The sequence below is a fragment of the Melanotaenia boesemani genome, chromosome 23, assembly GCF_017639745.1.
Source record: "Melanotaenia boesemani isolate fMelBoe1 chromosome 23, fMelBoe1.pri, whole genome shotgun sequence".
NCBI lineage: Eukaryota > Metazoa > Chordata > Actinopteri > Atheriniformes > Melanotaeniidae > Melanotaenia > Melanotaenia boesemani.
This window is the reverse complement of record NC_055704.1, coordinates 14,748,936-14,763,034: the sequence shown is the minus strand read 5'-3', so window position 1 is coordinate 14,763,034 and position 14,099 is coordinate 14,748,936. Positions and strand designations below refer to the sequence as shown.

At 38.9% G+C, this 14,099-nt stretch overlaps 1 protein-coding gene across 1 annotated transcript; it reads left to right on the top strand.

The window, feature by feature from the left end:
- The first annotated feature begins 1,241 nt into the window (after positions 1-1,241).
- mapk11 (mitogen-activated protein kinase 11) lies at positions 1,242-13,657 on the top strand. Its single transcript, XM_041978184.1, has 12 exons — positions 1,242-1,493; positions 8,124-8,253; positions 8,360-8,418; positions 8,650-8,761; positions 9,295-9,324; positions 9,502-9,549; positions 9,654-9,768; positions 9,845-9,916; positions 10,132-10,211; positions 10,420-10,498; positions 10,685-10,858; positions 10,953-13,657. Exons 1-12 carry the CDS (start codon positions 1,381-1,383, stop codon positions 11,024-11,026), a joined length of 1,086 nt encoding a protein of 361 aa, XP_041834118.1. The 5' UTR covers positions 1,242-1,380; the 3' UTR covers positions 11,027-13,657.
- Positions 13,658-14,099: the final 442 nt, after the last annotated feature.

Here is a 14,099-nt window from a genome sequence, read left to right as displayed (position 1 = left end):
TTTGGGGGGGGCAGACTGCTTTACATCTTTTATATGGACAGTTCATTACAAAGTAATATTACAACCCAATTCATAATATATTATTGTAATGAATTGTAGTCATTCGTTTACCTCTATTTGATAAAAGAGGTTTTGCCATCCAGTCATGTTTCAAATCAAAGCCCCCACCTCCACCCTTTTGTCCACATATGGTCCCTTCTGGCAACGAAAATGTCCAGATGGTAAAAGCTAAACGCCAACTTTCAGGCTTCCAAACAATATTCCAAACCCAAATACACAATTTATGATTAAGCAATGAAAGCAGTAATCCATGTTTTATGCTCAAAATGATTATGATAGTACAGATTTATTTGAAGGATTGTTATGTAAAGTTTAATTAGTCTGTATTTTAATGAAAATGTAAAAGAGTTCACCTCTGTTTGATGTTTGATGTCATGTCAGACAAAGAAGAACCTCATGTCAAGTCCTGTATCTTTCTGGATCTGTTTCTTTACACTTATATTCATTTAAGTTTAACAGTTAACTTAAATTATAACATACTCTTGATTGTACCTTTATGGCTAAAGCACCTTGGCTGCTGGGTTGGATTTAGGCATCGGTTTGGTCAAGGAAGACAACATGGCTTTGAGTAGACCCTCTCACTACCACATGTGAGTGGGATTTATGGGGACTATTCATAGTTAATTTTGACTTACATTACCAAAGCAAATGATAATGTCATGAAATGAAATAGCAGAGAACTGTATTAAAGTAAATACTATATGTCTAAAAGCATTTGCAACTTGATCGATGCAATGAGAAATGCTACTCTGATGTGTACAAATGACTAAATGTTGTGGAGTTTGAACAAATAGTTATGAGAATGTTAATTCTGATGTGAGAAATGCACCAAAATGACTGAGAAAAACTTTAAAAGAATACCAAAGAGAAATCAAATTTCCTGTTTGGGATATAAAAGAAAATAAAGAAGAAATAAAGAATAAATAAAGAAGATAAAATACTGAAAGAAAGAAAGAAAGAAAGAAAGAAAGAAAGAAAGAAAGAAAGAAAGAAAGAAAGAAAGAAAGAAAGAAAGAAAGAAAGAAGTTGCTTCTATTACAGATATTACGTAATTACAACTTTTTTTTTCTACAAAACATACGACGGGAGGAGTGTTAGTGTGGTGATGGAGGAGGGAGCTATGGGGGGAGTGTGTGTGTGTATGTGTGCGTGAGTGAGCGATCCAGTGACTGACTGGCCAGTGCAGCGCGTGCAGCAGCTCAGCTCGGCTCACCAAGCAGCAGACGGTGGCCCATCCTCCAATTTCCTCCCATCGTTTCTATTTTTGCCTCTTTTTCCACCCCTTTTATTTATTTATTTTGCTTTCGCCGGCTCAAAGAAATGTCGGCCAGACAGGGATTTTACCGGCAGGAGCTGAACAAGACTGTGTGGGAGGTTCCGGAACGGTACCAGAACCTGACGCCGGTGGGCTCCGGAGCCTACGGTTCGGTGTGGTGAGTGTTTGTGTGTTCACAGTGCGGGCGGAGGGGCGAGGCTGCACAACCACTATCTGCTGTGGAATATACTGGTCATAATGCTTCAGAGCACTGTCTGTCAGTTGTCTCAGGATGAGACAGTTTGTCTTTGCTGATACTGACTAGACTTTATGGTTGACACTATTAAACAAAAAAATCCTTTACTGTGGTTTATTAGCGAGCTGCTGACAGGCTTAATAAAGTGAGCTGTTATCAGCCGTGTAGAAGTCACAGCAGGTCTGCAGGGCTTGTTTTCATCTCACAGCTCGCTGTCTGTTGCTCCTGTATGCTAGAAGGGAATTACAGAATGAGACAGCGTCAGTACAGGAATTTCCCAATAACCCCCATCCACATCCCTACCCAACCCCTACGCACAGACATACTCTCTACATTTCTCTGCAGACGCATGCTTGAGCAACCGCAACCCTGACACCATGGTACCAAGCTGCATGCATCATCGTTTAACACCTCGCTTGCATGCATAAATACACTCTCACCTCATCTTTGTTTATTTTCTCCTCTGTCAGCGCAAATTCTGTATTATATAGTGCATTTGTTACAGAAATGAAAAAAAATATGCATGAACTGATGGGGTGTCGTTGCCATGGCAGTGCATCATAGCTATAGCCTCCTCTGACAGTCAGTATTAATTAAGCTTTTAAGAGCAGACAGATGGCTTCCTAAGAAAAGGTAGCAATAATTGCATGTGTGTTTGTGCGACAGATCCCAAGGGTATATTTCCATTTTAAAGACATGAATATCATGTTAAGGCTCCTGGTAGTGAGAGCTATTTAGCCGGAAGTCACCCTCTTCAAACTAACCAATCAGGGGCAGCTGGGGTAAAAATACCAAAACCTTGTAAAGAAGCTTATAAGTATATAAAATAAATTATGATGAAAAGATAGCTCTCCAATTCTGCTAGGCTAAGTCAAAAAAGGATTTATTGGCATATATATCTCCACTGAGCACTCACTCTGATATTTTGTTTTGATTCATTATCTGAAGCCACACCTAAAGTTGCCTTTCCCTGCATATTCAGAGAGTGGTTTATTTCCCAGCAGCTGACTTCCTGTAAGCACTATGTCACTGACAATAGCATCTGATAGCATCCAGTGTGTTCCAGTTGATTGTATGTTGTGCAATAACTGTCTTGAGGCCTTAAAATTCAGCTCAAAATAGTACAAGACTAAGAATGTTGAAGGCTGGATCAAGAAATGTTTCAGCTGTTTCATTTAGCCTCAGGAAAATATTTATTTAAAGCATGAGAATATCAAGCTGAGGAGTTGTCTCCCATTTTGGACATTCTTACTGATGTAAGAAAGAAAAATAGCTTCTGTTCAATGTGGGATTCGTCTTTGTTGACAGAAATAAATGTTGCCTTAAAGCCATGCAGCTTTTAGAATTTAGAAAAATGCTGTCACTTGTGTTAACATGTAAAAATCAGGGTAACTTTTATGTCTTTACATGGCTATAAATAGCTTTTTAAAGATTTTCTGATTTCATAACACAATGATTAGTCTTATATAGAGAGCTTTTTTCATTTGTGCTCTGCAGTAGTTTTGAACCTTTTTTTGTGTGTCTTATGTAATACATTAGCATTAGAGTTTTAACAGATAAACTCTGAGGCCATATTCTGAATATGTTCAAGCTTTTCCCTTCTTAACACAATCTAACTTTTAATTGTTATATAAAAAATAAACAATATTATAGAACTGAACTCCCAAACGAGTTGGAATCCTGTTTTAAATATAATTAATTACAGAATACAATGATTTTCAAATTTCATAAACTCATATTTTATTTCCAGTAAAACATAAAATATCAGAAGTTAAAACTGGGACATTTGAATATTTCATGGAAAATATTAGCTTATTATGAATTTAATGGCAGCAACACATAAAAAATTGGACTATGGGCAACATAAAGCTGGAAGAGTAATTGGTACAAATAAAAAACAACTAAAATAATATTTGAAAACTAATTAGGTTAATTGGTAACAACTTAGTAACATCAGTGAAAGGAGCATTTCAGAGAGGCAGAGCCTCTCAGAGGTAACGAGACAAACTGCATCTAAAAATTATGGAACAATTTTAGAAAAATCTTGAACCATAATGCTTACGTCAGTTAAGTTTAGGCTTTATTTATGTACTAAAACATAATCATTTTACAAAGCCACAACCATTCAGCTGCCCATACCTACATTCATTAACTCCATTTATCTTTTTCACCTATTTATCTGCTAGCTATTTATCATTTATGTATAACATTAACATATTTAGGTCAAACATTTTCTTTTATATTTTAGTTGTTTATTCATTGCTCTTCCTTGATTTCCTCCAGTAATTTAAACATTGCATTTATCTAACTTGTGTAAAATAAATCATCAGTTTTCTTACTCAACTAAAACATGTGCCCATCAACTGTATCTAATTCAGTTTTACCAATCTGTTGGGACTAAGCTTTTCCATCTCTTGTTGTGAATTCCCCTGTACATCCATTACTTCAAGTCATTTGTTTGTATAAGTTCATTCATTAGTTTTGTTAATTATGTAACCAATATCCATCATTTTAGGGTCTCTTTTGCAGAAGTATATCCATCGAAAGAGTGCTTTCCTTCCTGATGTGTAGATTAAACACAAGTGTTTGCTAGGTGGACATACCAAGTGTTACGAACTGTGAAATGTCTGGCGTTTACAATATTATGCAAAACCACAAAGGGGATTCCTCCACACACCAGTGAGTGCCTCGCTGCATTGTTATTGTTGATCTCATTGTCACTGACTTTCTCATGGTCAAACTTGATCAGCATGAGGCAGGGGGATGGGAGTTAAGGGTAGGACATCTGTACATGTTGTGTTGTGAATGATGAAAACGATGAGGGGTGCTAGGATACTCTCTACCTCTTGAGATGCACAGTAAAGCGGCTCTCATCATTTGTCTTCAATGAGCAGCCTGTTCTCTCAGCTAACCCCCGCTTCAGGGTGCAGCTTAAGGTCAAGGATCTGACAAGTTCATATAATTCACTCCAGCTAAAGAACGTTTACCCCCCATTCACTGTGGAGAAAGGAGGAATCTAAAGGCAAAGAGACACTATACATTAGGTGATAGATATTTTTAAACTGCACAGCAAAAGCCTCATGCACACATTTAATAATTTAACATGCACCATGTTTTGAAATTTGATAACTGCAGTAAGAAACATTTTGGAGGATAGAATACTGTCGAATTCTGTGTCTAATTCAGTCTCATTGTCTTCTCAACTTCCTGCCGTCAAGCCCTAATCCCATTGACTATTCTCTTCTGCTTCAGTTTCTCGAGACAAAAATTTGGGACAGATTTCAGACTGTTGAAGGCTGCTTTCATCTCACATCAGCATATGTAACATCTGTTCAGCAAACCAGAAATTTGGCATGAAGCCTCTGATTTTGGTAGCCATGAATTAAACATGACTGCTTCATTTCTCCTGTCAGAAGTGCTATGTCTCTGCCTGTTAGGATAGTTGATTGGAAATGTGATAAACTGAGCAGACGATGACTTTGTGGTTCTGGGTTGCCTCTGATCTTTGGAGAGATGGTAGTTTGTATGCAGCTTAGAGGACAAAAAATATTGGTATTGATGGGTATTTAAGATTCCTATATGTTAAAATAGCTGCCTTTATTTGTACTTGCTGAATTATAAACTTAGCACAAAAGTAAGAAAATTTATGTACGTTGCATAGTTTCTTTGCCAAACCAATGATTCTTGGCAATAAACCTTAAACCATTGGAAAGCCTATTTATTTCTCTTAAACATCTGTAGGAAAATGCATTTGTGAGAGGAGCAGTAGAGTTGAGTATGTGGGTTGTGCCAAATCTTCTCTGCCAATGTCAAACAGCTTATTCTGGTATTGACTCTTCTTTGGTATAATATGTGGGATTGAATGATTGGACTCTGAAGAAACAAGACATATTGGCAATTTAACAATTTCTTCGTTTAACAAACAGTGGCCTCAGTAGCATGTGGAAAAAATACACAACTACAACAGCCTGGCCACCTGCTGATCACCAGCTTGGTCACACTGCTGTGGGAAGGTATCCCACTTTTCAACCAGCATTTGTTGCAAGTCAACCAATGTGGTTGTGTTGGTCACTCTGACATGAACAGCACGCCCAAGTTGATTCCTTAAGTGTTCTTCTCCCAAATTCTGGAGGTCATCTCTGATAAAAACCCTAGTCTGTGGGGGTGAACATTATCACCTTGAAGGAAAGCGTTCAGCTCTAGACTGTGGAGATATGAGATTGCCACTGGTTGCAGAACCTCAATACATGGATAAAGAAATAAATACATTTATAAATCTAAATAAAAATTAAATAGAATAAATACATCTGCACTGAGATTACCTCCAATGATGACAAGCCTTGTTTTGCCAGTGAGGGAGATGGTGCTCCACGCCATTGCACTGCCTCCACCCTGTGATTGAACTGACTGTTGTAACAGGCTCACAGGTCCTGCTAATCAGGGACTAATCAGGATGGATGGAAACTCATCTAGAAATGTATTTTGATTTGTTTTGCGAGAATACAGTATGGTATCTAGACAAACAGACTGTATTCTCTGTAACTTGGAGAAAATATTTTGTCAGATTTGCAGCAAAAAGATGACAATTGTGCTAACACTACTAAAATAAACCTAGACGTGGGATTAAATGAACAGAAAAAAAAAATCAATAATCTCTTGCTCAGCAAGTGTGACTACCAATCAAGAGGAAAATGTGCAACTTCGGCAACACTCCTAATACCTTTCGTCTTTGTCTTGGAAAAGCAAAACCACTACTTATTCTAGTTTTTCTGCCATTCACCCCCAGCCAGCATGTCCGTATGGGGCCCACAGGGGTTAAATACGGGCTATGTGGGTACTGAGTGGGCATGGGTATGAACTAGGCAAAAGTTGTAGGTCCTATGTGGTTTCAAGGACATGGGTCCCATATGCAAAGCTCATGTGGGCCTGCTGTATGAGCCTCATAAGGGAGACGGGTTAACTGGGCTTGGGTATAAACAGAGCATATTTAAATAGGGCCCAACTTCTTTTTTTTTTATAAAGTGGGCCCCACATTGGGGAGACCATGTAGGCTGGCTAAATGAGCCCTATAAAGTATAAATGTGGGCTGAGTGAGTTTGGGCTGGAACTGGGTTCAAGTTCAAGTTCAGGTTTATTTATATAGCACATTTTCTGCAATAGCAGTTGTCCAAAGTGCTGAACAACAGAACAAAAAACACTCCACAGTTAACATGTAATGTTAACATGGATGGGCCCTATTTGGAACCCAGTCAGAACCCATTTGAGGCCCAAACGGGCAAACACTGGTCAGACCGCAGTGGAAACTGCGGACAAACCCACCTAGGACCCTTGTCTGCAGCCCAAATTTAACCCTTATGGCCCTACTGTATTTTATATACAGATCGGAAATAGGTAAAAACCTTGTCATGTTACCTTAAACAATAGAAATAAATGCATAATTCATCAATTTTGATGCACTCTCATGTAGTTGAGGAAACATTACAGAACAGTTTGCAAAGCAAAAGTCCCCTCCACTGATTCTAAATGTACACAAACCATTTATAGTTTTGACCTAACATAATTTGAATAAATCACACTTATAAGGTCCTTGTACTTAAACAATACACTTCACTTATCTAACACTGGATATTAGTTGTTCCTCCCACTCTCCTTCTTTTTGAAATCTGAGGTGCATCAAGAACTGGGATATCAAAGAAGCACTGAGACAAAAGGAGAGGAGAGAAATCAATGCCTTCTAACAGCGGTGTGTGTTGAGAGCAGTGCATTCAGACCCATGTATGGAAGCTGGCAGGGGAGGAAGGTACAGTATGTGTGAGGTAGTGCGGCCTGGTTCATGTCAAGTGGAGGCGACTGGGCCTGGTGGAGACAACAGGACTGCCAGCAGGTGGATTTTAGGATAGAGGGTCATGAGGATGTGCTTAGCTGTGTAAGAGTGGAGTTTACTTATACATGTAGTCATTATAGGTCACCATGAAATGATACTATAAAATTTGTGGTGGGTTTTACATCGTAGACAAACAGCAGCTACTGGCTGCTGTGAGACTTTTTGGGGGAAAGGAAATAAATTTATTAAGCGTTTAAGCAGTCTATCTGATCAAACAAGCCTCTTAAATATAAATGTGAAAGTGATCCCTTTTAGTCTAATTTAAGTTCCTTTTTTATGTCTTTGTTTCACTTCTTGCTCAGTTTCCGCTTTGCTTAGCAACGTTTCTCAATTCTCACCCATGTTTGCTTCCTGTCTGGCTGTTCCGCTCTCTAATAGCTGCATCAGTATTATTATTTTGTGAGCTGCTGCTAAGCTGGTAGGTCTGAAAGGACACTTGCACCAAAAAAGCAGCCGCAGCAGGGCTCGTTACTCCATATGTGGGATGACATATTTAAAAGAGGCTGATGAAAAATAAACCCCCAACACTTATTGTTGCACCACATCCTCTTTCACCCTCTACCATTCTTTGTCCACAGTCAGCAGGTCAGGTTTAGGTAATAACACTAGATGTAGGTACATTTAAAATAGTTTTTAATGTTTGGTTTGTGTCTGTCTTCCTTCTCCAGTTCAGCTTACGATGTGGTGTCAAGGCAGAAGGTTGCAGTGAAGAAGCTGTCCAGGCCTTTTCAGTCGCTGATCCACAGTCGCCGCTCGTATCGGGAACTCAGGCTTCTCAAGCACATGAAACACGAGAATGTTAGTGCTCCTTATAAAAATACCCAGAGACTAACAGACGCAGCTCTCTGCATGCTTCTGCTCTGTTATTGATCATCTCTGCTTGTGTCTGTCTCTGTCTCTGTAGGTAATAGGGCTGCTGGATGTCTTCACACCTGCTGCAACATTAGAAGACTTCAATGAACTGTAAATCATCTTTTCTCTTGGTGTTTACTACAAGCTTCACTTGTCACCTTTTTTTTATCAGAAGAAGATCATTCTGTTATTAGGGGGCATGCTGATGGAGGCGGAGGCGACCCTAGGGGGAATTAAATGCTAGAAAAGATGTCTGATGGTTGCCATGGCATCGACATCAGTTCTTCTCTAACTGAAACTCACCCAGCCCCCCTCTTGAACATACTCTCCTCTCTTTTTCAGCTACCTGGTGACTAACCTGATGGGTGCAGACCTCAATAATATTGTCAAGTTTCAGAGGTTGTCAGATGAACATGTACAGTTCTTAATTTATCAGCTGCTTCGTGGCCTCAAGGTGATCAACTACACACAACACTGAATGCAATATGATATACTGTGGATATTGACATATAGATAATATATCAACAGTTTCTAATACTTTAATAAAATTGTTTGTTAGTTTGTTTACATTCTGCCTTGAAGTTGAAGAGATTCATCCATTACAATGACCAAATACCCATCTGTCTACTGTTTTAACTGTTTATGCACTGACAAGGAAAGTGTGCTTTTGAAATACTAGAATCCCCAGTAAAAATCTTTATAGTAGAGTGAACAGAACCTGTCAGCAATGTTTGTGATCAAATTTAGGAACCACACTCTACGTTGCACAGATTGCATCTAGTGAATGCAAACACTCAATCAGTCCAGCTGCTTGCAGAGACTGGCTGTCCAGCCTGCCCAGTTACCATGGTGCAGACAAAAGCAGCCTCCTTTTAGGCAGGATCTAATGTGGTGAACTGCTCTCTTGACCTCTGCTTCCTTTATGTCCCGTCTTACTCCCTTCTCCACCCCCTGTCCTCCTGCTCCACCCCATTGCCTGTTGAACAGTACATCCATTCAGCAGGACTGATCCACAGAGTGAGTGCCTTCTCTTTGGCCTTCTTGTGACTTCGACCAGCATTTTGTTTTGTCTTGCACTCCTGATCTAGAGTGTTAAAATGGTTTATTATCAACTTAAAAGCTTAAACGTTTTTTTAAAAAGATCATTCATTAGAATAATATTTCTCACCTTATGCATCTTGTTCTCCCTCCCAGGACCTTAAACCAAGTAATGTTGCAGTGAATGAAGATTGTGAGTTGAGGGTGAGACTGACTTTCAGTTTATAGCCACACATCTTTCATTAGATCCTCCATTCCATAAAATCCATCCCTTTGGAGGAAAGTAAAAACATAAGTTTACCCAACAGATCCTTGACTTTGGATTAGCAAGACAGACGGATGATGAGATGACAGGGTATGTGGCAACCCGCTGGTACCGAGCACCAGAAATCATGCTGAACTGGATGCACTACAATCAGAATGGTGAGATTCCATCAAACAGCAAACATTTAAAAAGTTCATTAAACAATTGATTAAACCATTGGTGTTTCTGTTCCAGTTGACATTTGGTCAGTGGGCTGTATTATGGGAGAGCTGCTGAAAGGAAAAGTCCTTTTCCCTGGCACAGACTGTATCCTTTACTATGATGGCATGAGTCCACTTTTCCACTAAGAGGGACCCTTATATTATCTCTGTAAATTATTCATGGGCAAAGGGCTCTTATGGATTTGTTCAGCTAAATTAATCTGATAGAAAATAGTTGTCAATTTTTCATCTGCAATAAATCACATCTTGCAAGTTGATTTTCAGCAAATCGTGATGACCTTTAACTCCTCTTGCACTAAGATATTGATCAGCTGAAGAGAATAATGGAGGTGGTTGGGACTCCAACGCCAGACCTGTTAAAGAAAATCTGCTCTGAACATGTGAGCAATAATAGATTAGATCTGAAAATTAATGCTTAATGAGAATCGTGTGGTGTTTCTATCACCATTAAAAAGCACGCTTGCACTGATTGATTCTACTGATATGTCTGTTGATTGAAAAGACAGTTTGTGTGATTGATCAATAACTGTTTGGCATCATGTGATCTAAGCTGTTGCACACAAACTGAATGCTGGTCTGTATTTGCAGGCACAGAAGTATATCCAGTCTCTGCCCTTCATGCCCCAACAGGACCTGGAAAAGATCTTCAGAGGAGCAAATCCACTGGGTAGATAAACCATAATTCAGTTATCACCTTCTTAAGTTTGATTAAAACATTTGAAATCCTGCAAAGAGTCAATGCTTTGACCTGATTTCAGAAATTCATTTAGAGGGACAGCTTTTTAATGTTTGTTTTCATCTTCCAATCATATCTAAGCCGTTTCCTTTACTTGTTTTTGTGTCTTTGTGTTAGCTGTTGATCTACTCAAGCGCATGCTGGTTCTGGACTGTGATGGGAGGATCTCAGCCAGTGAGGCTCTGTCCCACCCATATTTCTCACAGTACCATGATCCTGATGACGAACCAGAGGCCCCACTTTACGACCAAACACTGGAGAGTAAAGACCGAACTCTAGAAGAATGGAAAGGTAACAGTTAAGAGCAGATATCCTCACATGCAAAGCATCCTCCTTGTCTTCCTAACATAATTTCCCCCCACTTTTTCCCAATGTATATCCTTAGAGTTGGTATTTGAAGAGGTGAACAGCTTTAAAACACCCAGCAACAAGACCGATAGCCTTCAGGTGGAGCAGTGAACCTCTCAGCTCTGCTGTATCCTCCATCTGTAGAAAGACCACATACTCAGTGAATGTGAAAAGAACAGTGGAAAATCAAGTGATGGAAACAACTTGTGTCTGACTGCCTGTCATGGGTCAATCTGAGCAGCAGGATATGACTGACTCCGTGGGACCAGACGTCCACATGACAAATACAGGGAGGATTTTAGAAATAAAAGGACCTCTGCAGTGCAGAAAGTTGCTTCTTTTTATATTTACCCTCACAGAAGATTAAATGAGGAATACTCAACATCAGGGATTGCAGAGGATGGGATGATTCATATGAAGGAGCAACTTTAATCAACTGAACAGTGTTTACAGACTGTCAAAAAGGTACTGAAGTAAGAAAAAGATGCACACTAGGATTTCCAAAGCAATGACAGGGATGCCGTCTCATCATGAACAGTCAGTGCTTCATGTATGGAATTCATGTTTAAAGGCTTAAAGCACCATTTAAAATCACAAAACAGCTTAGCATTTAGCCTACATACTACTGATGCATGGTTTCAGTGCATTTTATTGTTGCAACATATTAATGGTACTGTATTATAATCACTAAGAGTCCATATTGCATCATTGGTATTAAACTAGAATGATGGTGAAAGAGAGAGGCATTACTGGGGAATCTTACCAACTTTCAATGTGTTCCATCTTAATTTGAGTCATTTTTCTATCTTTTCTCGACAAAAGACAAACTACCTGTACTGCTTTTCCTCTCCTGTTTATGGAATAGTAAACACCAACTGTGCTATTAATCAGTAAGGTAAGTAATATTTGCCAAACCTGGAGCAGAGCGACTTGGCCGCAGGTCTGTGTTTACAGTGTAACCTCACTTCTCATATACAGTTTCTGCTGATGATTGATTGTTAACCTGTTGGCTTTGGCAGCACTCCACCAGGTTTCCATGCTTCATTGCAGTGTCTTTTATAGCCCACATATGTGTTTACAGTGATTTAGATTGCAGAAATGTTATTAACTTTTAGAAATGGTTCCCAGAGGGTATGTAAACAATGCTGGATAATCTGTTATACAACTTGTAGCTTCATCCAAGCAACAACTGGTCAAGTTCCCCAGGCGGGTTAGTCACATGGCAGCCATATCTGGCTGCTTATGGCAACTGGGGAGCTCATTAGTCAACTTTCAAGTTACTTAGGCTTGTTTTTTTGTATTTATAATGCTTGATTATTAGAAATTAAACTAACCATTAGTGGCACCGATATCATGCACAAGCCCAGTTATTTACCTTGATTCTTTTATGATTCAGGGCAACATTATTACAACATATCCATAATTATGTAAAGCTGCACCTAGACAGGTAATGTTTGTATAAGAAGCATGATCTCGGTGCAGATTAGGATAAAAACAGCCGACTTCCTTACTGATGCGTCATTCATCTTGCAGGAGACTGGAGTTTTAGTTCTACAAAACTTTTGCTGAGGTAGAAATAATCTGGTTGTGTTAAACCACAGCACGCAGAGCCAACAGATCACAAGTTTCAGCACAATACTGGAGTTCAGAGCAAATGTGCATCCTCACCAAGATCAACAATCTATCTTGTAATACTTCCTCTGTCTCCCAAGTTTCATCAGACATGGCCTGGTAGTTTTCATATTGAAGCTAACAGACATCTGAGAGTTGCATAATATGCAAATCATGTATTAGATGCAATGTCAAAAAACACATGTAAGCTTAAGTTTGCCCAAATGACCCTCTAATGTCAAGTAAAAATGCATCTATCCTATAAAGATGTGCTATTTTAGTAAACATTTTGGCCTGGCTAGCTTTTTAAAGAGCTAAAAAGCAAGTTTATTTGATTAGCATAAATCATCGACAGTGATTCAAAGTGCTGTACAGAGACATTGAAACATTAGAAAATAAAAAGCATAATTTCAAATTAAAAACACAGTCTTTGTAATACAAAGGCCGTAGAAATGTGACTAGAGAGCTGTTTGGATTTGTAACTAATACTGAAGCTCATTTGAGGTTTGACCATGTAGATTTAGATGAAGCTATCTAGGAGTCAACCTGCTTGATAAGGGAAATTACCATTATAACATATGGTGCAGTTCTTCATAAACACACAACATCAACTCTGTCTGCTCATGTTTTACTCAATGAGATCATTTCTACCTCGCTGAAACTTGCACCATTCAAACAATAATTTACCCTTTATAAATAATTTCAGGATTACAGGAAAGGAAAGGCGCTCTTAGCTGTGTAACGTTTCACACTGGACTGCTACATGTAGCCTTTTGAGCAAGTCGTCTATTAACACTGGATGCAAAATTAATTTACTGTTGAAGTGGATCAAACCTGTGTCTCGGTCAGAGTGTGTTAGAACTCTGAATGTTAAAGTGTTATGTGCTTATGTAAATGTTGTACATGTGATGGGTTTAAATAGAAACTGCAAACTGAATGTAAATGTATACTGTATGTATGTTATAAGATAGTGGTGACTTCTGAATACATGTTGGCATGTGATTCCATTGTATGAGTTTCACATCACTAAAAAGAATGTCAGCTTTGTTTGCAAATGCCTCATTTGATTTTCTGAACAGGTAACTTTGCAAGTTTTGGATGGACATTAAATATCATAATTTCTGTTTGTCATCATGTCCTGTGTCTTACATGTTTCCTATTAGTTCTTAACTTGGCTATGTTGTTTAGTAAATGTGGTCTGGAATGTACATTTGGACATTATTAGTGCTACATCAAGGACCCTTTAAACAGTCTGCTTTCTATATATGGTAATGGTAGTAATGGGAAAACCCTTTTCTGCTCCATTATGACACTGTACCCATGAACAAAACAAGGTCATTTAGCAAGCTTTAGCATGCGATGGAGTGAGTGTGAAGCGCTGTACAAAATAGCCTGCAATTTGGAAGCTATTGTAAGAGTCTAGTTTCACCCCATGTCTATTGGGATCCAACCTGACTTCTTTTCAGTCTTCACTGTTCATAACCTGTTGAACAGAAAAGTGTTGCTACACTTTTTCCCTTTCGGTTTGCCTCAAACTGGGAAACACACAGGGCACAGCCAGAAAACCTGATTA